This window comes from Molothrus aeneus, chromosome 4 (genome assembly GCF_037042795.1).
Source record: "Molothrus aeneus isolate 106 chromosome 4, BPBGC_Maene_1.0, whole genome shotgun sequence".
NCBI lineage: Eukaryota > Metazoa > Chordata > Aves > Passeriformes > Icteridae > Molothrus > Molothrus aeneus.
This window is the reverse complement of record NC_089649.1, coordinates 4,288,632-4,313,254: the sequence shown is the minus strand read 5'-3', so window position 1 is coordinate 4,313,254 and position 24,623 is coordinate 4,288,632. Positions and strand designations below refer to the sequence as shown.

Below are 24,623 nucleotides of genomic sequence, written 5' to 3'. Positions count from 1 at the left end.
GGGGCTTTGCTGGTATGGCCGCAGGACTGGGACGGCGCCCATCGCCCATCCCCACACAGCTGCAGCCAGGGAGCCGCCAGGGTAAGAATTTTCCAACCTGTAACCTAGAGTTAACGAAACCATTAGTTACAGCGGGATACTCACCCTGACGCTTGAACATAGGTGCCGCGAAGCAAAACGAAATGAAAACATTTTAACTAAGTTACTAAAGCCAAGTTCATATCTGCCTCTTGTACTGAAGACATGTGTTGGCATGCCCTTTTCAAAAGTCCCTAAAAAGACGTAAGATGAGAACAGAGACACATCATTCAGAGAATTGACTAACTGTGCTACAGTGAAAAATCAAAATTGTTTGAATGAAACATTGTTAATATTGAACTGTTGAAAGTCATATGTCTCTTAACAAATTTTTAATTAGCTGTTTTCATGAACTCTAAGCAATACCTGCTTCTAGCCAGCACTAGTTTTCTTCACAGACTCCTACTATGATCCTTAAATCAGTGAAACCTTAAGTTGGCTAAAACAACTTCAATAAACAGAGCCAAAGAGAACTAAATACTGGACAACTAGGATCTTAAGTGTGCGGCCCTTCAAGGATATTGAAGTAACTAGAAGACAGAGAGGGGATTAATACCTGAAAAACTGAGGACTTATTATCTGAGAAAAATGTTGATGTTCTATTTCTAGAGTCCCACACTGTTGTGATCAGATTTCTAAAGTCCATACCTCCTCAGTGCGTTCTCATGGCTGCAGACCCTCACAGCACAGACTCCTTCTGCAGCATGTAACACCACGGCAGTGCAGGGCTCCTTCAAGGCTCCCCCTGCCTGGCCAGCCCACCCCCTTTTATCCCAGTTATCTTCATTGGTCACAGCTGCAGCCCAATTAAGGACATCACAGCTGCAGCCCATCAGGGACAATCGGGACCTCTGGGGCAAAGCCTCTATACAGATATTCAAGTACAATACATTTCCTCTACTATATTTCCCCCTTTTCTTGTACTTGTGAACAGTTGTACAGATATTCAAGTACAATACTTCAAGTACAATATATCCATTTCTCCATGACTCCAAGGCCATGTACAACACACATAGCTCCTTGCTCAAAGGCCACACTCTTTCACAGCTCCTTGACCCAAAGGCTATGATCTCTTGCATCTCTTGGCTGTCTTATCTTCTACGAACTATCACATCAGGGTCACCGATTGTTGTTTTTCTATTTCTAGAGTCCCATACTGTGGTGATCAGATCTCTACAGTCCATAGAAAAAGATGATAAAAGGACTAAAAAAATGTGGATGAAATTAGCATGAAGAGCATGAAACCAAGAGAGGATAGAATACTAATTAATGAAGAGAATTATGTAACTTGGAACCAATGAGCAGTAATTCCTTTCTTTGCTAAAAATGTATAAATCAGTGAGGAAGTTTTGTATCTGTGCCAGCACGGAAGCTCAGACTGTCAGCTGCACACACCTCTTGGCCAAGAATAAAGTAATGCCTTACTACCTAACACTAAAAAGCTGAGTGTTGGGGGAGTCTTATTTTTCCCAGTGTTTTCAGAGGATTTTTGGTAACAGACCTAGCTTGAAAATTGTGGTTTCTTACCACACAGACATTTAACATGATTACGTACATGTGCTACGAGCCTGAGGTAGACCTAGTTTTGGAGATTTATGTTTTAAACTGCATGAAATTGCTGTAGTAAAAGTCCCCACTCAGTGAGCCTGGTGATCTGGTTTGTAATCTGAAACTCTTTTCCGAGTTATTTTCTTTACTTGCGGTTTACCGCCTTTGGTTCTGTGAGTGACAGTCACAATGCCTAGACTTCGAAACCAGTCACTCATAAAGTTAGAGGGAGTTCCTTATTCCCTGGACCTGAGCTATTCAGCCTTTGATCTGGCCTCGGAGCCGTGGAGTGTGAAGGTTCAGCGCACAGATTATTACATGGGAAACCACAGGTGAGACCTTGCTGGCAGGGTGGAGAGGAAGCTGCAGGTGTTCTGCAAGCCCTCCTGGTGAGCAAACCCAGCTCCTTCCCTCGCTGTGGTGGCTGCTGCCAATAGCCCACGGAAGGATTCAGCTGTTGCTCAAGTATTGTGCCACTGCACTCCTTTGTGGTAAACCTCCTGGGGCTGGGATACTTGCTTTTCCTCCATTGCTTCTTCAGTGAAAATCCAGAGTTCCTCTGAGGAGGTTCCTTTGATCTTACAGTGGAGCTGTGGTTCTGCAGACTGTGCAAGAAAGCTCTGCTCTTGCGAAAGCACGGGGTGGAATTAATGGCTCTTGTGAAGCATTCATTATTGACAGCATCAGAGTGATGAGAAGGGTATGCTCTGATTTACAGTTGTCTAAAATACGTAAACACAGAAACGAGGAATGAAGCACCAAGCTGGCAGCACAGAATGGAAAATTTCATTCAATTTTTTTAAGTCCAGTCATTTGCTAATACAATTTCAAGTATTCTGATAAGCTTTTGAGCTTGAAAATACGCTTCAACAACTAGAGAGAAATCTCATTTTACTGTGAAAATGAGATGTTCTGGGAGCAAAATCTATTATTTTAGTATATTCTGTGTTTTCACTGATTTAAATAATTGCTGTGGAGTTTCCCCCTCGGTGACACTGCCCTGTAACAAGTGAATGTAAGGCACCCTGAGTGCAGACACTACTCCCAACAGCCAATCTGTTGCAGTGAGAGCAATGGCAAAGTAAGGTGTTGTGTTTTCCTGCGAGTGCTGAGGAACAAAGGTGCCCCTCAGTACACCTCTAGGCATGCTGAATTACTGCACTCATTTTTAACTGGCACTGAACTCCCAACCTAATGAAGGCTGCAGCATCTGTTCCAATGTATCTATGTACATACATCTGCACGCACGGACACATAGCACCACAGTGCATAAACAACCCTGCACATAAAAGCCTAAGTAAAGGAAAATAAATAAACAACAGACCTCTAAGCAATATTATCAAAATATTACTAGAGGTTGTTTGTGAAAAAAAACAACACTCTCCTGAACTGTTTTAATGCAAAAAAAAAAAACTAATTCCATCTCATTCTAAATGAAAAACACTGTGGCATTAGGAAGACAACTCTACATTAAGGTAACCTATTCAGTACAAATCCACATATTGCAGTTTATTTCCTGCTGTCAGGATGCAATGCCTGTGCAGGGGAATGAGGCTGCAGCCGTGCTTCATGTGCTAAGGAAGTGATCTGGAATTCTGACCATTAACAGGTAGATGTCCAAGGTAGATTGTCATTTCCCAAAAACTTTTCAAATGAGACTGGTGTGGTTTACTCTTTATTTTCAAACTTATGTTGAATTTGAACTTGTGACAAGAATTGAAATATCAGTACACACTGATTATCTAATTCCAGGATCCAAAATTTTATTTAAATAGATTTTCTTTTTACAAAAATATAGTTACACATAATACCCTTATTTCCTGTAATTAATTCAATGCACGATTCACTGAGAAGTTATACAATCTTCAAAAAAATACCTGTTTATGTTTCAAGTTATTTAAATGATAATTTGTAGGCAATTTTCATTAAAAAATACTTAATATAAATGTATTTCAGCCTTAATGTAACATAAGTTTGAGATCAGTTTTCATAACATTAAGGTGTTCCTGTGAACTACTTTAAATACTTGCAATGAATATTGACAACTTTTCCTCCAGTTCTAATTTCCCTACAAAATTGACCAGTGTTTTTAATAGAGTTGAACACCATGCCCTGAACATTTTTCAAAACTGCCTGTATTTTTATTTCTGGTGAAACTTCTTGCACTTTTATGCTTTAGTCCCTGAGGCAGGCTGTAATGCCCTATCAATTGTTCCTAATAATATCTATTTAATGTTGCCAAACTAAGGTGATATTTTTATATATGACACATTTCTCAAGAACATGTTATAGAACTTACTAACATTCTTTTCATATACCTTGTCATATACAGACCTAAGATTTATCTCAACTCTTTCCTAATACAGAGCATTAATAACTAAATGGGTATGGAATTGATCTTTTGACCCAGTCTTTTTGTTTTGTTGTGTTGAAGTCAGCCTTCTTTTCAAGAAATACATAACAAGTGGCACATCAAAAATGTAATTTTTTTCAGTTTTCAGATGTCTTGATAAGTACCTGGAAAAAACCAAAACCTATTATTTTCTAAAATCTGCAGGAGCTTTGCATACAACATTAGTTTTTCCCCTTCTTCCAGCTATGGCTAAGGTTTAAGGCTGCAGTAATTCTCTTCAGTGACTTCTGCTAAAGATTTCTATTTAGGACTTACTGACATTTAAACACTGGAAGAATTAAAAGAAGAAGAATTAAAAATCAGAGGCTCCTCTGAAAATGTTGACATAATGTAATTAATGTTGAAGATGGTGACTGAAAAGAGCTTTGTTTGCCAAAACCCAAGTCCTAGCCACTACAGTTACAGCACTGCAAAACTGGAGAATCATCCTGTATGAGCATTTCCAGCATTTTCAATGAAATATGTTTAATTTCTCTCCTGAAAATCATCAACATAATTCTTCACTTGTGTTTTTCCACACAAAACTCTATTCCAAACGAAATAAAACGAATAGTATACAATTGGAAGAAGCAAAATTCATTTACTAATGAAAAATAAAAGTGCTTTAATTGCCATGCTTACCTCACTCAGTATTGCCCAGACTGGAGAATCAGAGCTGACTGATAAACGAATGGCCTCTATTCTTCCTATGGCCTGACTGATGCTGCCTTCTGCTGTGCCATTTTCAAAAGCCCCTGAAAAAAAACCCACAGGACCCATGTGAATGAAAGCACTTCCCAGCAAACCTGGTGAAAAAGCTCTTAATTACAAACTATACATTAAATCCAGGAATACGTGAGGGAAAGAAATGTTTTGGAAAGGACTTGTGGGTTGAAATAAGGACAAGGAGACATCAATCAGTCACAAATTACTGTCATGGGCAAGCCAGACGTGACCTGGGGGAAAAGAATTATTCATATCAAAGTAGGGTAATGAGAAATAAAATCAAGTCTTAAGAACACCTTCCCCCAACCCTCCCTTCTTCTTGGGCCAAACTTGACTCTTGATTTGCTCTACCTCCTCATGCCCAGGTGTGCAGGGGGACAGGGAATGGGGGTCATTAGTTCTCCTTCTAATTAGATGTCTTGGCTTTTGCCACTGGTGATATTTAAATCAGAATGGGGGAGTCATTGATCAGACACCATACCCTACAATAATGCAAAGGGCTTCTTTTCCTTACTAGTTCACCTTGGAATGCTGACTTTATCAAAGAGTTAATGAAACCCTTAAGAGCAGAAACATTTTATATGTAGGAACAAAATGACTGGTTTTGAAGGAACAGTAAATAATTTACCTATTTTTAAATATCCATCTTTGGTTGCTGGGTAGTGAAATTTACTTCCATTATCAACCAATTCTCTCCTTAGCATTTTCTGTAAAAAATAAAACAAGAACATTTCAAGAAGTATTTTCTAGGTTATGACATTTTATGCTGAATATCATTCTGAAAATGAAATATGGTTCTAAATGAGAGACTTACATCAGCTGGCAACACTTCCACAGTAGTGTTAAACAGTTTATCACCAGGGTGCTCCATGTTTCCACTTCTGAACAAGTACCTGATGATAAAGGTGTATTATTTCCAGGTATTTTATACTTTAGAAGAGTTCTAGGAACTAATTCTTTCCAGTTTGGAAGGAAAGTTTCAGATACCTTTTCTTTATATATTTTGGGCTATACAGAGAACACAAATAGGCCTTGAAACTATAAACCAAAGCATAATATAGGATTTTTATTTTAAACAGAACAAATATTTAAACCATCTTTCTCTGGGACCACAAAGGCAAGTGTTGCCCATTTTTACTGCTCAAGTCCCAAATAAATTAACTTCCCATGTTTAAATGGCTCAGGAAGGTCTGCCCTCTGATCTGTTCCTGTAATTGTAAGACTGAGGTGGAATGGGCTTCTGGAAGGTGAGTGGCAGCAAAAATTTCTGTTTCTACTAGGCCATATACTACATGCCGGGAGAATTCCCCTTTTTTATCAATACTGGTCAACTCAGGTGCTTCTAAAGAATTTCCTTTATAGCCAGTAACCAAGAGCATTGACCGAACAACAATGCAAGCAAAACCATCTAAGAATAAAAATCCCCGTTTGGTTTTAAATTTCTGGCATTAAGAGTTCTTAGGGTTTTAGATTTGAAAAGAACTAGGAGAAGTTAAATCATCAAACTCTCTCCTCTGATATCAAATATTCAAGGCTTAAACCCACCAAACATTACAGGATTTACCATACATTTCACAGACTAGGAATGTAGCAGGGCTGGGACTGATGCCTTAAGTTTTAGCTGTCATATTTTCCAGATTCTGTAGTGCATTAGTATATAACTGAATCACATAAAAAGTGTTAGCAAGTTCTCCTCACAGTTTAGTGAGACAAAACAATCCTTTTCCAGCCTGAGAACCAAGGACACCGTTGCAGTTTCAGGCCCAAAAAAAAAGTGTAAACAACAGCAAATTGAGGAGAGCAATCTGGGAGGATGGGACGTCATAACCTGAAGCTGTAATTGGGCAATTAACCCCAACATGTAAATGGACCCAAAAGTGTGAAAATTCATGACCCATCGTCCATCTTGGGTGTGTGTAGCCTTGGCCGGGCTCTTGCACTGCCCACGGTGTATCCTTTGAAGGCCTTTCAATAAATCCCTACTTCATTCCTTTAGCTCTGTCTGGCCTCTGTTCCAGGGAGACTCTCAAGGCATCGGGACCAGCCATTAGACACTGCCAGATGTGAGTTAGCCTCATCCAGGGCAGCTGCACAATGAGAGCACATGCCAAACTACAGCCGACCCAAGTTTGATAAAGCATGAACCAGTTAATGAGTACAGAACGCCAGTGTTTATTGGAACAGTGTCATTCCCTGCAGCTCACCAGGTGGAGATACAGACCTGACATCGGGCAAACAGCCTTTCTGTTGGCAACCACACAAATAAAGCTTTCCCTGACACCACTGATGAAATCCATCAGTTAAAAACAAATTCCTTTGAGAATTGTCGTGTAAAATATTTACCTGAAGAAATAAATAATACTATTTACCTGAAGAAATAAAAGGAAAAGAAAATCAGAAGCTCTTTAACTACCAATGAAGACATGTATTTCAGGAGGGGATCTGCTCAAGAAGAGCAGATAAATAGTAAATCATGGGGGTTTTTTTCAGTAACAAGGTTTATGCAAACAGTTGAGCACCAATAACTGCAAACAGAATCAAACATTTCCAAACTGGATATATGTAAGCTTCCATGTTCCATATCATGTAATACTTACTTTTCAACTGCTAGTGGATTTAAAAATGTGAACCTGATGTAGTCACCTGCCACTGGAGCTAAGGCCCAAAAACAGTCTTGTCCTTTGTAAACTTTTTCCAAGGTATATTGCTCGTATATTTTTAGGCTTGTGTCCACTTTTGCAGGTGGATTATTATGTGCTTTATGTAGCAAGATTTTTCCAAAATCTTTATCCTGTTGATATAAAGAAATGTAATTTCACCCATACAATGGAAAAAAAGTGCATTGATATCTGTAATTAGTACAGGAAACTATTCCAGAAAATAATCACCTCAGTGTCAAAAAATGCACCATCTATTTTTAATACATATAGCATATTAATTTCACTGTAATCACTGGGACTCAATGTTACGATTTGTAGACAGAGCTGTACTGATTGTTTCTTAGCTGCCAAGATTTAAAAATAAAAATCTTCACAGGAGGCCATTTCATAGCTGTCTAGGATGCCTTGTGCCAGAACGTGTGATTGCTGGGCTCTGCTAAAGCCTACGTGAATCTCTGCTCTGATCCAAGTGAGAAATCTTGTCGCTAGTCCAGATGGCACCATCAGGAGATCCCTGGAGTCTGGTTCATCACTGCTCATGTGCTTATCACACATGTGGTTTGCCCTCCAAACTCTCCCTAAAAATCTGTGGCCATCAGGTTAGGCACACCTTTGTCCTACCTTCCTAATTGTCCCTCTTACTGGGAATGCGAACTGCTCAGGCAAAACAAATTGTCATGGCTTTGTTAGCATGGAGCAGAGCATCTGAAACCTTGTGCTGTGAAGAGGGTTCCTACAGGCCATGAAATGCTGTCCAGATGAGAGCTTCAAAGGTGTTTGTGCACCTGCAGCTTAGATGCCAGGTCAAAATTCTCTACCAAACCTGTAGAACATGACTGGAGATTGAAATGCCATATAATGCCAAATGGCATGTGATCCTTGAAATTCACTTGAGAAACAAGTCAGAACACGAGTATATAATATAAAAATATGGCATTCACTTCTTGTTCTTACTTTCAAATTCTGGATCTTCCCGGCCAAGGATGAGAAAGTTCCCATATGCTGAAAGAGAGATGGCTTAGCACGGATGCGCAGCTTTGACTTTTCCTTCTCACAGTGTGTCTAGAAGGAAAGCAAAAGGGAGTGAAGGATTATTTAACCAAGGAGAGACAAGCTATGTTCCATAAGGCAATTTCATTATGTAGCTAAGAGTATGGGTTCAGATTTTTTATCCATATTTAAATGAGTAATCCTTAAATTACTTCTGTCACACACACTGTTTCTAGACCAAAACTCATAATTCCACTCATGCTGTTATTGAGATTTGAAGGCTCAATCAGCAGGAATTCATGGATTTCTGCATAGTATGTGAGGAATCACTCTCAGGGTGACAAAAATTGACACAAATCTGAAACTGACTGATTTCTTCGCTGTTTCTGGCAAACTTTATTTCAACTTTTAGTCTTGCCAAATCATTTTAATTAAACTATTTTGATCAAAACTGACCTTCTCAAGAAGGATTCTGGTTACATTTCAATATTCATACTTTTGCCTCTTTCTGTTGTGTTTGGCAGGCTTTAATGTATTCTAAGCTATGGATCTTTTATCACATAGTTAGAGAAAGCCCTTAAATACTGTTTCAACCATGATTTTCTGGTTTACTACACCTGGGACATGACATATATCAAGGAATTAAATAACTATAATTGGTACTAATCTTGTAGTTTCTTGATATTTGAATGATAGCAAACTACTTCTTTAAATATAATTTTTTTTCTTTGTATATATAGATCATTGTAGTCTGATACAATGACACAAACGTGCCACAGTAATTAATATGATAATGAAGCATAAGGCAAGGAACAAAGCAAAGAGCTAAAATGAGACTGCCTGGGTTGTACTCTTGGTGCTGCCACAGAATTATTACATGAGTTTGGAAGATCGTTTAACTGTTCTGTATTCCAGGTCTCAGACCTTAAAATTTGAGAGGATAATGTGCTTACCTCTTCCATCAAGTGCTTTCAGTTCCATAAAAGAAAAATGTTACATTAATTATACCAATGCCTTCTAAAGCCAGAAGTGATTAAGTCTTCACTCAGCTGGCTTAAAACCATCAAAACTCATGCTTTCCACAGGAGTACTAATTACAAGTTCAAAATGCCCTGGAAATCTATTAAAAAAACTAAGCTGTTTTTTTTTGTCCGCAGCAGATGTTCAGCAAAACAATGTAAAACCACAATACATTGTGTGCAAATTGATTTACTGGCAAGTGTTTCTCTAAAAGGCACTAGACTTGAGTAAAGAAGAAACATTGTTGAGAAAATAAATTTGTGATCTTTCTACTGACAGGGTTTGCAAATCATCCCCTGCAATAATGCAGGCTCTAGAATGTCCTGTTTTATGCCCTGGCAGCACTACCAGCAGAGCCGCTCCTGGCAGCAGCTCAGGGTAATCAGTGGCACGGTTATTGTGTGTCTGAGCGCTGCTGTGGTCATGTCTGCAGAGGCTGAGATGAGGCTGCTTGTTGAGGCAGGGCTGCCACCCTTGCACCTGCAGTTCCCCCTGCACGTGACGGGCGCAGGCCATTGCACAGAAACAGAGAATGGCTGGCTTCAAAGCAGCCTGCAGAGATCCTCTTCTTCCGACTTCCCTGCCATGGACAGGCTCCCACTAAGCCAGGCTGCTCAGAGCCCCAGGCAGCCTGGGCACAAACAGTGGATGTGGCATCCACACCTTCCCTGGGCAACCTGTGCCAGTCACCACCCTAAGCATAAAAAATGTTATCCTCATATCTAATCTAAACATACCCTCTTTCAGTTTAGGACTGTTGCCCCTTGTCTTATCATAACACAGAAAAAGACTTTGTCCCTCTTTCCTACAAGCTCCCTTTAGATACTGTGGAAGGTGCTATATGGTCTCCCCTGAAGCCTTCAAGCTGAAGAGCTCTGACTCTTTCAGCCTGTCTCCAGCCCTCTGCTCCTCTATGTGGCCTCTCCACCTGCTCTAACAGGTCCATAGCTTTTTTTTTGGACTGGGAACCCCAGCAGTGATGATGGTCCACAGGAGGCAAGCAGGACAAAGTTTCTGAACCATGCAGAGATCTGGTGGCTCTGATCATCACAAACTGTCTTTTCTTGGTGAGCAGATGCAGCTGAACCTTGATGTATTAATGGTCAGTCCAGGCTGAAAATTTGGACAAGGTTGAGAAGCGGCCCATGGGAATATCGCAGGGTTTAACAAGACCAAGTGCTGGTGCTGCTCCTGGGTTGGAGCAACCTCCAGCATCAATCCAGGCTGGGGATGAACAGATTGAGGGCAGCCCTGCCCAGAAGGACTTGGGGGTGCTGGTGGAGGAGAGGCTGGACGTGCCCTGGCCATGGCACTCACAGCTCAGAGAGCCACATAGATCCTGGGATATGCTGGGCTCGTGCAGAGGGCAGCAGGGGAGGAGGGGATTGTGCCCCTCTGCTCTGCTCTGCTCTGCTCTGCTCTGCTGAGAGCCCAGCTGTAGTGCTGCATCCAGCTCTGGGCTCCCAGCACAGGAAGGACATGGACCTGTCCTGTTGAATCCAGAGGAGTCCACCAAGGTGATCAGGTGGCTGGAGCACCCCTCCTGTGAGGAGAGGCTGCGAGAATTGAGATTGTTCAGCTTGGAGAAAAGAAGGCTTTGGAATTGCAGCCTTTCAGGGATCCTGCAAGGAACACAGAGAGAGGCTTTTTGCAAGAGCCTGGAGTGAGAGGAGGAAGGAATGGATTCCAGCTACAAGAGAGTAGGTTTGGATTCGCTGTGAGGAGGAAGTTCTTCCCTGTGAGGATGGTGAGGCACAGAAGCAGGTTGGCCAGGGAAGCTGTGGATGCCCCACCCCTGGAGATGCTCAAGGCCAGGCTGGATGGGGCTCTGAGCAACCTGGTCTAGTGGAAGGTGTCCCTCCCCAAGATCATTCATGGTTGGAATGAAATGATCTTTAAGGTCTTTTCCAACCCAAACAATTCTATGATTCTGTGCAAACACATGCCAAACATCCTTCACCACAGGATGTCACATAGAAACCACAAACCAGTGCTCTGCTGACCCTCCTGTGTAGCACAGTGTGTGATCACTCTTGGTTGGTTGGAAAGGAGGGAAAGTGTGAGGAGCTGCCAGCTTGCCCTCTCTGGTGCCTATAGGGAAGTTCACTGCTTTAACCTGTCAAACAGAGAAGGTACCACAGCTGGGACCCCCAGCCTCCTCCCGGTCCCCATGTTCTGCTTTCTCATGAACAGTCCCAGCAGGTCATGCCACTGGTCACTGCCCCCAAGGGCCATGTGACACTGATTTGTCTCAGCAGCTTTTCTCTACCCACAGCAATCGAAATTGCAAATGCAGAAGTGAAACTCAGTAGAAGCTTGGGGACACCACTCTGCTTTGGCTTGATCAGAGCAGACTTCCACAAGCTGCCTGCCTGCCTGCCTTTTGGGAACACAGCTTTATTTTAGGTAGGAATCAGGTCTTAGAAGATGGAACAGCCATAAATAAAGCACTTTGTCTATTGGATGGAAGTTGGCACATGTTAGATCTGGAATAAGTGATGTCAGCATAATAGCATCTGGCTTTTAATCCGTTTTCACGGGCAGGCAAGAACTGAAATTAGTTTCTTGAGGCACACTCTAACTCCTGTGAGCTGGCCTAACCCACAAAGCAGGATTTAAAAGCTTGCTCCTGTCTGCATGAAGTGGGTCTGGAGACTCTGCAGTGCATTACTAAGTCTAAAACCAGGGACCTTCTGCTATCCCCAGAAGTCACTTATGCTACAGGGTAAAACTTGAGGCTTGCTTGTTCTGTTCTCCTTAATCTCCTGCTCTGCATAACTCCTGTCTGTTTCTTCCTGCTCCTTTATCAACACGTAAGGAACACGTGCAAATCCTGGAGCAGGAACTGGCTGCACCAGTTAAAACTCCTGCATCCTAAAACCCAAGAAGAAGCAGAAACTCTGGTCATTCCAAAGTAAGTCCAGTTTGAGAGATTTATATTCCACTTTTTGAAAATGAATTTCGTCATTGTGAGTGTTTGAATGTTATTCATCTTCATAAGCTCACAGTTATACTTACTGCATCCTTTTCTGGATTGCACACTTTAACCCAGAGCAGGTGGTCTATGAGCCAGTCTATAGGCTTATCCTTATAGAACATGAGAAAAAATTCCACTATGAGTGGTAAGTCTTCTGATTTAAACAATTTTCCTGAAAACAAGACAAGAAGGTATCTTTTTACTGCTATGCAAAAACCATCAGCTTTATGTTTAAATGTAGTTTATTTAAATAAACATTTAAGTATCACACCAGCCTTGCACACATGAATGCAATTATGATATTTCATGAAAAACTTCACATAGAATCTGGCTTTGAAGAGTTCTGATCATCCAGCCCTTGGATATGGGATGCATATTCTCCTCCACAAATAAAAGGAAGTTTTTGGGGTTTTTTAATAGATTGTTCAAATTCCCTTCTTGAAAAGAGAACTACACATTACAGGGTCACATAGTCCCCTGAGGTGGAACAATTTCCTCCTTATGGGAACTCAATTACAGATTCTATGCTGAAGAGACTCTGTGTTAACAAGGCAGTTTTAAAGAGAACAAAAAGTAAACTACTTTCAGAGGGCTGTTTCCTGAAGAACCAAGGAAGTTTTGATATGCAGGTTCTTCCATGCTTTGAGATGTGATTCTCACTGAGACCTTTTTGATCTACACAGCTCAAAATGCAGTTCATCCTGCTCAGGGTCTTAATACTTACCAATAAATCCAAGCTGTGAGAACTCAAGAACCATCCAATCTTGAGACTGTTGAGCAGCAAAGCTTTTTATACTCTCAATAAAATCAGGTTTGGCTATAATATCATCTTCCAGCTGGGAGTGGGGGGGAAATGCAACAGAAAAAGAGAAGGCAAGCAATGATTTTATTGTTTGCAGAGGGGGTGGTGACATTGCCACAAGCAAGTGAAAACTGTGCTGTGTTTAACTGCTGTACCACAGGTACTGAAGCTGTGCCAAACTACAGTGGATTGGTATTTAGTTTCTACATACATCTCTGGTTTAGTATCACTCATTAGGTCATTACCTACAGGAGTGAACATCACACCATGGCTGCTTCTCCCTTGTTTGATGAAGGACTCCCTGCCTTAAAGAGATCTCACTTGGAAGCAAACATTAAGCAAACAGACAGGAGATTCAGGAAGACAACAATAAGCAGTTTGTTCTTAGGTTGTATAAGCACTGAGAAGTGAGAAGAGCAAGCTGTCTGAGAGGAAAGGTGTCTGAAAGCTCCTGTGCAGCCTTTGTCACTGAAGCAAGGTGACTGAGAAGCACCGTGGATGGTTCCTGAGATGCCTGCAGGAAGCAGGCTGTCCCAGGGGACACTGGAGATGAAGGGCTGTGCTCTGTGAATCACCCTGAAGGACAGGGATATCCAGAGCTTGCAGGACGGTGTAAGGGCCAGCACAGAAGGGTTCTTGGAAGAGGAGACTGACATCCATCAAGGAAATGGCAAAGGCATTGCCTTCATTTCTGCCTGGCTTTCAGACAAGAACTGGGCATCTGAAAAGCCAGAAGCTGTTCCTGCTGCTGAACCTCACGGTTATGAACCCAGACAAGGAGGTTGGAGGCAATGACACAAAGGAAATAAATGTACTCCAGATATAATTAAGGAGCAAGTAATTGATGGTTTGAATTCAGTATGGGTGTGAAAACACAGGAAGAGAAGGCAAAGACTGCAGGAAAATATTGCTGGGGTGTAGTATAACCATACAGTAATTTATTCCAACTGCTGCACTTCACTGGCCCTGCTGCACGTGCTGGAACTGGCTTCAGAAAGCTAAACAGCTAGAAAATTCATCCTGTAATGAGGAAAAAAGCCCCAGCCAAGCAAAACATTATTTCCTGCTGGTTTTGGGTCTTCAACTGATGCAGCAGAATCATCATCAAGAGCTTGAGAGATCAGGCCCAGAGGTTTTAGCTGAATTTCTGCATCGCTACAAGTGTAGGGCTGGCTGACAAGAAATGTCTTGGCAACGGTGAACCCGAATCAATAGAATGAAGTTAGAAAATTGAGATTAAGAGATCTGGTTTGACCCTGGCAGCTTTTGCTGATGGTAAGATAAAAAATGTATAGATAGAGACCAACTGATCAAGATGAATGCTTCCTAACAGATTCTGAGATCTGGGGATTGAGCTGAGCTGACAGCTGGGCAGAAGAAAACAAGAAGAACAACCAAAAAAACCCCCAAACATCAATTTACAAGAAATCTGGCATAAAATTAAATGAGCTTAAAGCATTAGCCAGGAGCAAGATGTAAAGGGAGAAGAGCAAAGACTCAAAGAAGGTTTTAGAGAATCCTTACAGAGAAATTGAGGGGCACCAAAAAAGGATAAAAAGCAGACTGGAGTATCTCAAAAACCTAGGGAGGGCACCATATGGAGAAACACCACAGACAGGTATGCAAAAGCAGTGAAGATTAAAAGCACAGAGGCTGTGATGTAAAGTGACTGTGACTGTGGTTATGAACAGAAAGTAACTTTGAAGTCTGAGATGGTCTTTCCTGAAGCTGACAGTGATTATTAGATGATGTAGTTTGATATCCCATGTAGCACGAGCCATTCAACTTATTTATTTAACCCTGTAATTTGTGTTCAACTAAAGCACATCTTGGAAAACCTCTCTTATTGCTTAGAGATTCCAGTATCCATTTTTTCAGTATGTTATACAACATTTTATTATCCTGCATATTTAATACTTTGCACCCAAATAGAAATTTGATTTTTTTTCTGCCTTCAGCTTACAGCCACTTGTTTTCTCATATGCTCTTATCTAACAAAGGAGGTTGTGCAGCTGCACACATCTGGAATAGGAAATTTAAGATATGAACTGCCTAATCCACTTGCCCCATTGCCATGGGAAGGCCAGCAAAATACATAATCACAGCTAACTTCACTCATCAGCACCTTTGAATGAAAAAATATGCATCCACTACAGCAAGACTATGAAAATTTCCTACTGATAGGTACCAAATGGGTTTCCTTTCATTTTTCTTATGCAGGTTGTCTGTCTGAGAGAAGTAAAAATGAAATAGTAACAAAAAAATGGAAGAATACAATGGAATTTTAGGCATCAGATAGGAAGGTTCTTCCTTTCTGAATTTCATTAGAGTATTTTTGTCTCACTGACATTTTGTCTCACTGACAATGAATTGTGAAAACTGTGGAACTCCTCTGAGGAGCTCTACCAAATAGCAGGCATAACCTAGAGTCTAGTGAGGGGAAGAAAAAACAAAGTCCACCTAAAGAGTACTAGAGAACTCACTGAGATACTGCTCAGGCTTTAAATCCATTAGAGAAGTGTTGCTGGGAATGAATATTACAAGTGTGTATATATCTATATATTTTTATATATACATATATATAATAAATAAATGCACAAAGCTTTCCCAGGCTCCATATGAGGTAAGAAAAATCATAGCAGTAGTTCAGGAAACTACTATTAGAAAGTTCAAGTTGGAACTTGATAAGAGATTTTATCTGAAGAAGCTAAGATTTATTTAATGGTTCATTTTTGTTTCATCTCAGTGCTAATAGAAAACACTTAAAAACTGCTGTATCTGTGTTGCGTTCAGATTTGAAATGTTTGATTCCTGCAGTGAACTAAGTCTACATGGGCAAGAAATTGGTTGGATTGGTTGGATTGCCTGCTTTTATGGCAGTGTTCTCATCCCATTATTCTAAGTGCTTCAAGGGTCCCTGGTGCCTGCCAGGAGGTCTAGTTAAAGTGGAAACAAGGACCTCAAAGTTCTCTTGGGCTGGGGGGGCAAAAAAAGCTTTAAGTAGACAAGTTGATCAGTGGGTAATCAGTGGGTAAGGTTCATGCCCAGTGTAAGCCTGTTAGCTCCAATGGACTTGACAAAGAGACTTGAATCCTGGTTCAGCAGGATGCTGGAACAAGTGTTTATTCAGCAAAGATCCTGTCTGACTCATGACATCAACTGTTCTGTAGACAGTCAAGACTAATTATGTGTGCTTATCTTCTTTCAGGGTTTGGGAGTTAGTGTCAGCCACTCAATCCATTCCATTCCTGACTAAACTAAATCAAAATCTAACCTAGCTCAAGTTTTGCTTATGAGTATTGAAGTAAATATTGTACCAGTTTAAGGAAAAGTAAAGAAAAAGTTTTAAGCTGTTTGCTTTCCTTTAATGCAAGACTTGTGAATAGAGGAGGGCATGACTAAGTTTGTGGCAGCAAGTACTTTTCACCAAAGCACTCTACAGAGCAGCTTTTGGGCAGAGCAGCACCTGTGCTGCAGGAGCAGCTGCAGGCTGGGCATAGAAACCAAGATGGGATATAGCAGGAGCAGATGAAGAATGGTATGAGGAAAGTATAGTTCCTGTTTGAGAAAATTCCAAAGCAGACACAGCTCTCACCAGACCACCACCATCCAGGCTCTGTCCTTAATAACACAGTTCAGCTATTATGTAATGTCTCAGATAAGAAACCACATGTCCTCAATTTCCTTTAGAAATACAAATACATAGGTAAGTCATTGTGGTGCAAATATGAATCCTTGGAGAGCTTGGTAACAGGAAGGGACATCAAGTGTCTGGCAGCATCTTAATGTTTCACTTCACTGGGTTTCCTACACCTTGATGCTCCAGTGCACTCAGTAAACTTGGAAAATGTTCTTAAAAATATACAAAAGCCACAGGAAAATACTTCATTTTCTATTAAACCATAATTGTTCAAAACACAGCATTTTTGTTTGTCCACCTGCATCCTGAGCACCTATGCCACATTTGAGAACAGAGCGTGGGGACTCTTAAGCAGCCCAGCTCAAATGTGATTTTGTTGAATCCTGAGAAAAACTGTAGGAGATGCCAGGTCCTGCAGTCTTCTGCCTTCAGGAAACCTGTGATGTCCTTATGGAATACCAACTCTGAGGCAAAACGCTCTTCTGAGCTTTTTAAAAAACTGTTGAAATTATTGAGATAGGTGACATTTTAGACACCTGTTCCATGATTAAGCAGCTCTTACAAATTTTGCAATCTGTGGTGGTGGTTAAGATCTTTATGGAGTGCAAATGAGCACAAATCTTGAATGATGGTTAAAGCTAAGCTTAAATGCATGGGCATCTTCCTGAAGGCTAACACAAAATCTTCTGGAGAATTAAGGATCTGTGCCAACCTGTAGTTGACCTTATCTCAAGTATCAGTCTACTGGTACGTCGCTGCCTGAAATATTTCACTTCATTGCCATCTGGGCTATAACACCTGAACCTACCACTACTCTTTTACCTGGGTGCAGTGAGCAAAAAGACACTAAAGCCTGACTTTCTTAACCCAATCAAATGAGGGCTTCATGGTTCATTTACCTTGCTCTTCAACCTCACAAATGACAGGAAGGTAGAGATGGTTTTAATCAAACAGTACCTGGCTGCAAGATGTAGATAAATACAGAAATGTGTGGATGCTTGTAAGGAGCATAGGCAAAATACACAGAAAATGACATGAGTTTGCTGGTTTTATGGAGGCCTTTGAAATGAAAATTGCCAAAACTAATCATCAGTACAGAGGTATTGCTGCTACTTAATGATAATATGGACATACCTGTAAATAAAATGTTCCCTTAGGCTGAGCATATAGCATTAAAATGCTATAATCCAAATTCTGTTTAGCTCTCCACCTAAACATAAGCAGCAAATTCTGATAAGCTTTTTGAGGGGGTTGCAAGAGTTATTTCTATAATAAGAGAACTTCTAATGCTCTGCATTTTTTGTCTCTACAATAAAATTTTAAGGTTGTATATTCCAACCCATTGTTAAGTGCAAAAGCATTCACCTACAATCAATGTAAACATTTGTAAATAATTTTATTTTCCTGTAAAAGTTAACATTAAATAAACAAAAAAAATTGATCTCTGTCAATGGAGCTTGAAACAAAATGTCTAACAAGTTATTAATATCAAATGACTTATAATAATCTACTAATTATTTCATGAAGAGTAAAAATAAAGACACATGGATTATTTATAGATGAAAAAGTAAATGGTTTCACATATGAACATATGAACAAAGTAAATGGTAAAAGTAAATGGTTTCACATATGAACAGCACAAGAGCAGGTTGATAACCATAATTTTCAGGTTTAAATATCAACACATATTTTGTACAGTCTCTCATTTTACCAGGGGACGACAATGATGTTTGATAATCAACACTGAAAGACTACAGAGTAATTTATTGGTAGTTAATTAACATAAAAGTATAACTGATCCAAATCAAATCATATCTCAAACTAAATTATAAGTATGTAAACTTGTTTATGGTCTATGGTATGAGCACATAAGGTTTATCTATAAAGCCAATATTCACACAGACATAAATGTAAATATACTAGCTGATTTCCTCCAGCCTAAACTCTTAGTACTGCAACACTCTTGCTGCATTGTTGCAGTGGCTTCTGATAAATTGGTTATCGTTGATGAAGAAAATTTCTTTCCTCCAATACAGATATATTATTTATATAAGGTTATAATCTCTGTCTTACTGAATTTGGGGCATGGGAGTGAATGAAATCACCATGGGCTGTGTGTTCACAGAGACTCTCCCTCATCAGACACATTAAAGATTTTTCTATTTTTTCCTCTATGACAGATCATATAGCCTATTACTTGTTGGCATTATCCACCTGCTTTAAAACCTCTTGGATGCCCAGAGTCAAGACCTAAAGGAGCTGCCTTGGCTCTCACCCTGAAGCTGATGTGCAGCAAAGCATTTCCCAAGATCCCCTTGTAATTTTTTTTTTACCAGTACAAATGAGGTCCTTTAGCTCTGAAACACAAAAATATTATCAGCTCAAACAACGCTGACTTTTTCTGAATTTTCCATTTCACACTCTTAGCAAAAGTTCTTAGGTTTTACTCAGCAATCTTACCTTACTCGGTCCTCAGAATCTCCGAGTGTTTTCTCCAGATTGGAAAGATCTGGGTAATAGGAAGCAGGAGGAGCAATGACCTCTAGGACTCCAGACTGGACTTCTCTGGGGAAGCTGGGAAGAGAATCCTAGTGAGACCCTGTTCCTCAAAAAGACTTTTGAGGGCAACCACAGCCAGCAGCTGCCCTAAGTTAGGCCTGCACCTCCAGAAGTGGAATTCTCCGCTCTAGCCAAGGAACTGACTGCAAATTTGGAACCACGAAGGGGTCCTTAACAACCATCAGAACAGACAGGCCAGGAACTCAGCCCAGCCTCAGAAAACACTGGAGAGAAGCGTCTCTCAGAAACCCTGCCCCTCCTGCAGCTGTAGATGCTCACCAGCAATCCAGAGAAGGCTGCCACAGCGCAGCAGTGATTCACTACCAGCCCACTGCCCAGAACAACACACAACTGTTTCCCCTCGCATGAGAGCTCCCAGTTTCCTTCCCATTGCTCCAACTCTACTTTCTAAGCAAAATTACACTGTCCCACAGCAGGAGTGCAGAACAGGGAGTCTGGATCTAGTCTCTGCACCAAGAATTAAATTTTCCGTTTAAAGAGACATTGAAAAAATGTGTAACCTACTTTGGGAGCCAAAGCTGGAAGTCAAATTTCCCCTTTCCTCCAAAATAGGAACTAATTCCTCCACAAAGCAACTAATCAAAAAATCTAAACAAAAACCAACAACCGAACAAATAACCCAACAAAAACAAACAATCAGGCCTCATCTGCATAAATTGCATCACCCCAACACAAAACAGGTAGAGTAGTGCTTTCAAAACGGAGTTTCCCATTTCCTATGATTAGTAAACAAAAGATAACACTAAAAATTAAACACATCAGAGTATCAGCATTATGGGAAAAAATATCAATCTGACTGTGTAACCCTGACGAAGCAAATACTCTGTGTAATTTTTTCACAAGTCACAAAGCAGTAATTAAAATTATCTGAGCGTTTAAGTTGCTGTAGGCATTGTACCTTGGCAGTGCCAAGAAGGAAGGTACAATACCTACAGCAATTTAAACACTCAGATTTAAGTTGCCTCTTCCCCTTGTCCCTTTATCCTCCCAGCTGAGCTAAACCGTCTGAAGGCAGGAAATGATGAATATTACTTTGCTAACAGCCTCACTATGAGGAGTTTGCTGGGGGAAACCCACACACAAAGCACAGTCTGGGAAACCCTTGAGTGAAGGAGGGTGTGCAGGAACCCTGAAATGAGGAAGAAAAGGGATCCTCCAGGGATCTTGTTCTAGGAAGATAAGAGCAAGCAGAACTGCAGTGGGAACCAAGCTTGCATTTGGCATCTCTAGGGTTAATCTGGCAGGGCAGAGACCACCCATCTCATGTTGCACATCATGCAGTAGCATTTAGGATTATAAATGTAATCCCATGCTGTCCCAAGTGTATTGCCTTCCTGAAAAACAGTAAAACAAAAAAAAAGGAAACAAAGACCCCTGGGAAAACATGGCTGTGTTGTGGCACAGTTCAGTGGTGGCAGTGCTGGGCTAATGAACTCTGTTGTTCTTAGAGGGTTTTTCCAACCTAAGGAATTCTGTGATTCCGTGACAGATGCCAGATTACACTGCAGGGTTGTGTAGTCAGTGGGGACCTCATAGATGCAACCTCAGGTGCATCAATTGCATCACTAATCTCATGGAGAAAAGACTTAGGCCCGAGTAAATATTTATCAGAGATTTAAGCTGAGACCTTGGCTGGTTAGTTAAAGCATCTTTATCAAATAAGAAATGAAAAATAAATTGATATACATACTTCTGCTCTCAATTTCACAGTGTGTCATGGCACACATATTGAGAGTGCACCTTTGCCTCAAGTTGCATTTCAATGTGGGAATGTTCTAGTTCTTTCCATAAAAGCTCCGAATACATTCACACTGGTGGCTGAGTGTAGGACTTACCTGGTTTTAACACTTTCTGCAACACTCTTAACATACTCTGCATCCACCTAAAGAAAAGAAGGGAGGGTTTCATTAAAAGTCACTCATTTTTGTATTAAACAACACTTTGTAGGGAATATGTATATATGCAAACACTTAATTTTTTTTTTTCCTTCCAAACAAATGTGGTATATTACAGCAGCATTTCTAGTAAGGAACACCATGGGCTTTTCAAGCCAGTCAAACTTTCACTATAGTTCACTTTTGTTTCCAACTACCTCCAGCTGCCATTTCTGGCACTGTTTTTCACTGCTTTTGCAGAAGACCAGGCTGTTTCCTGGCTAAAATTGTGTTCTACCATGCCAGTAAAGCACAGCCATAAAACTATCAGTAAAAAAAACTGGTTTGGGTCAGTAATCCAGAAATCACAAAAGATGCCTAAGGCTGATGAGAAAAATCACCTAAGCAAAATATTCTAAAGCCAGCAATACTTAAAATTTTTATTTAATGTCTTCCTAATAAAACAAACTTACAGCTCTATGTTTGGAAATTTTGAGACATTCATTATTGCTGTTTCACAAAAGTAACAATGTTAGTGTGCCAAACATATCTGTTAACTACGTTTAGAGTGAAAAGTTTCATTTCTAAAGCAACACACTAACTGTCTTAGGAGCTCAGATTTTTTCTTTAAATAAACAAATTCTTTAATATATAAGTGTTAGCAATTATATATTAAACTTGTGCTAGGTTAAAAAAAGTGACATACAGAACTGTGGTAAGAAAAAAAAAAATACCCAGAACTTAAAACTCACTCTCAGTCAGTGAGTTACTCAAGCTTAACCCGTGATGTTAACATTCACCTTGATCTTTTGAAACTTTGTGGGGAAAAAGGAAGGTGTGGATTCATGACCACTGAACACACCTGCCCTCCTCTCATAACAAAATGTTCTTATCAGCTCTCAGATCAGCATGGTTATCTGCTCCAATTTATTAATATGAATTCTGAATAATTGCACAGTCATTTTACCTGCTAGAAGCTATTACTAGCTAATTCCATTCTGCAGCTTTTTTTTTCTTTTCTTTTTCTTTTCTTTTTTTTTTCTTTTCTGATGTAATCAAGGTATTTTTGAGTGAGGAAAAAAAAGCATTTATCCTTAATATCTTACCTTGAGCACTGTTTACTTTCCCAAACATGTTCAAGGCTCTGAACAGTTTTCTTTTGCATGGGAAATGCCAAAACACACATTGGAGAAAGCTCTAATATGTCAAGATGCTTTGCAAGATACATGTTATCAAAACAGCAGATAAATAATTTGAACATTTCTTAGACTAAGTTTACTTTCTTCAGCTTCTAGGGCACTTTGCTGTGGAGGACTTACATTTCATTCTGGAAGCAGAAAACCTTACTTTCAGAGATAAACAATGAGTTCATATGGTTTTGATGGAAAATCTGATCCAAGGACTGTGTTAAATGTAAATGTAATAAGACTTTTTACCCTTAGATCACTTGCATAACAGGGTTTTTTTTTCACATATGAACACTGAGGCACTAACTGCTCACCATCTCCTCCAGCCCTGAAGAAATCCCTCCCAAAGGCTAACAGTATTTTGCACGATTACATTTAGACACAAATCTCCATATTTTCTATCAGCATCCTGCACCTTTCCATGCACACTCACCTCTGCTACAAAGATGATTATCACACAGTCCTTCTTTTGCTCCTCAGATAGCTGGGACAGCAGGGAATGCAGTGTATCAATCAGGTAACTTTGTTTTTCCCTTTTCACTGTAGGGATACCCATCACCAGGGAGACTGCAAAGAGAGAATGCCTCAAGCCATGCAACTTCTTAAAGGGAAATTGAAATCATATTGTAATTTTGATTTGATGTGGCCATGAAACTTGGTGACAGTTAATATTTCCTTAGCACTGTGACAGCATTTGCTCTACTGCCTGGCAGGGGAGAAACCTCCAGCTATGTTTAGTTCAGAGACACCTGTGTCTCTGCCATAAACACCAGGTCTACACTTGAGAACCTGGAGATGCCACTCCCTCTGTACTGAGATTCAAAAGTGAGTGTTGCACTGCTCTAGTGAGCAGGTTCTCTCTCATAGGGAGTGAACACTGTGTATTTCAGAAAGGAATCCAATTCAAAAATCCTTCTGGGCAGTTTAATGGACATGCATCAATGGTTCTCATAGCATCAATAAGAATAAAAGAACTAAGATGTTACTGTTATTAAAAACGAAGGAACTGAAACTGTCTCTGGCAAGGACTCCACTAGCAGCACACCTATGCTGTGGTGCATCATCAGAACATAAGCAGCATGTCTCTTTTTTCATTATTCATCATTCATTTCTATTCACCAACATCCCAGCAGGCTGGCGAGGAAGCAACAGCTTGAAATCAAACAGTAGGTGGAGTTAGTGACTTGCTTCTGACTCGCAATTCCATGCCAATGTCAGCTCAAAAACCCAAGTGCCCATGTTTGAGGTTTGTTTCATTTTACACGCTGAAGGTCAGCCTGTACTTATGAAACTGCGGTCTGGCTATTGTGATTTTCCTGCACAAATAAAAGAAGGTCAAATATGGAGTATTCTTTTATTAGTGGCACTCATCTGTGGGCACTCTAGTGAGAGCTCCAACACTAGATCACATTGCTACAATTACACCTACTAATAAGTAGCCTGTAGAAAGTTATCCAGTGTCATGAGCATGGCCCAGGGTTTGGGGTTTTTTTTAGTTAAATTAAAAAAACTGCCAATGTTTCTTCATATAAAATCACCCTAGGTGATTTTACCTTTTTTGAAAAGTAAAAATTGCAACAAAATACAAAATTCAGCAAAATGGTTGACTAGTTTCTTCTTTGCTCATTGTTTTTGTATGTTCCTTTTACCTGTCACATGACAGTTAGGAAAATGCATTTAAAATTTGTATTATAGTTCACTGGAATTCATTATGATTTCTACAGGTGCCAGCTGATTTCTCATGTGGATAAAGAAAGCTACATTGAAGATATATTAATATCCTTTAAATGATCACATCACCTTTCCCTTTGCTTCTCATATTGGCAAACTGAATGCATTGCAAATTTGCCTTGGCTTCCTCATCCATACTCATTTTTGTGGGGAGAAAATGTCAGCTACTGCATCTTAGCCATATGAATATATGATTAAAACAAAAAATAATCTTGTTTTTCGATTAAGATTATTTTTATTGCTATTTCCAAAGGTTTTCAGAATACTTTAAGATAAAGACCTGGCATAGGGGGTGGGCATTTTAAAAGTACTTTTGCTATTGCTATTAAAATTCATTCAGCTTGGCAACATTAGAAAGTTAAGGGAGAAAATCTATTCAAACTTTTGATTATCTTTCATTGCTAGAAATTAATAAAAA

At 40.1% G+C, this 24,623-nt stretch overlaps 1 protein-coding gene and 1 long non-coding RNA gene across 2 annotated transcripts in view; one reads left to right on the top strand and one right to left on the bottom strand.

The window, feature by feature from the left end:
* LOC136555881 (uncharacterized) lies at positions 1-24,420 on the top strand. The gene is made up of 3 exons (XR_010783545.1): positions 1-81; positions 12,233-12,328; positions 24,199-24,420. It is a non-coding gene; the product is annotated as an uncharacterized lncRNA (long non-coding RNA).
* Positions 4,031-24,623, bottom strand: part of MGAT4D (MGAT4 family member D) — a 31,849-nt gene continuing 11,256 nt past the window's right edge. Inside the window, exons 4-15 of the mRNA XM_066548913.1 lie at positions 22,908-23,041; positions 21,249-21,295; positions 19,294-19,407; positions 17,968-18,043; positions 13,116-13,227; positions 12,433-12,563; positions 8,359-8,466; positions 7,342-7,535; positions 5,559-5,637; positions 5,373-5,451; positions 4,661-4,773; positions 4,031-4,143 (exon numbers count right to left, since the gene is read on the bottom strand). Of these exons, the coding sequence (XP_066405010.1) occupies positions 4,117-4,143; positions 4,661-4,773; positions 5,373-5,451; positions 5,559-5,637; positions 7,342-7,535; positions 8,359-8,466; positions 12,433-12,563; positions 13,116-13,227; positions 17,968-18,043; positions 19,294-19,407; positions 21,249-21,295; positions 22,908-23,041 (1,214 nt within the window). The 3' untranslated portion in view covers positions 4,031-4,116. The remainder of the gene's footprint in view (positions 4,144-4,660; positions 4,774-5,372; positions 5,452-5,558; positions 5,638-7,341; positions 7,536-8,358; positions 8,467-12,432; positions 12,564-13,115; positions 13,228-17,967; positions 18,044-19,293; positions 19,408-21,248; positions 21,296-22,907; positions 23,042-24,623) is intronic.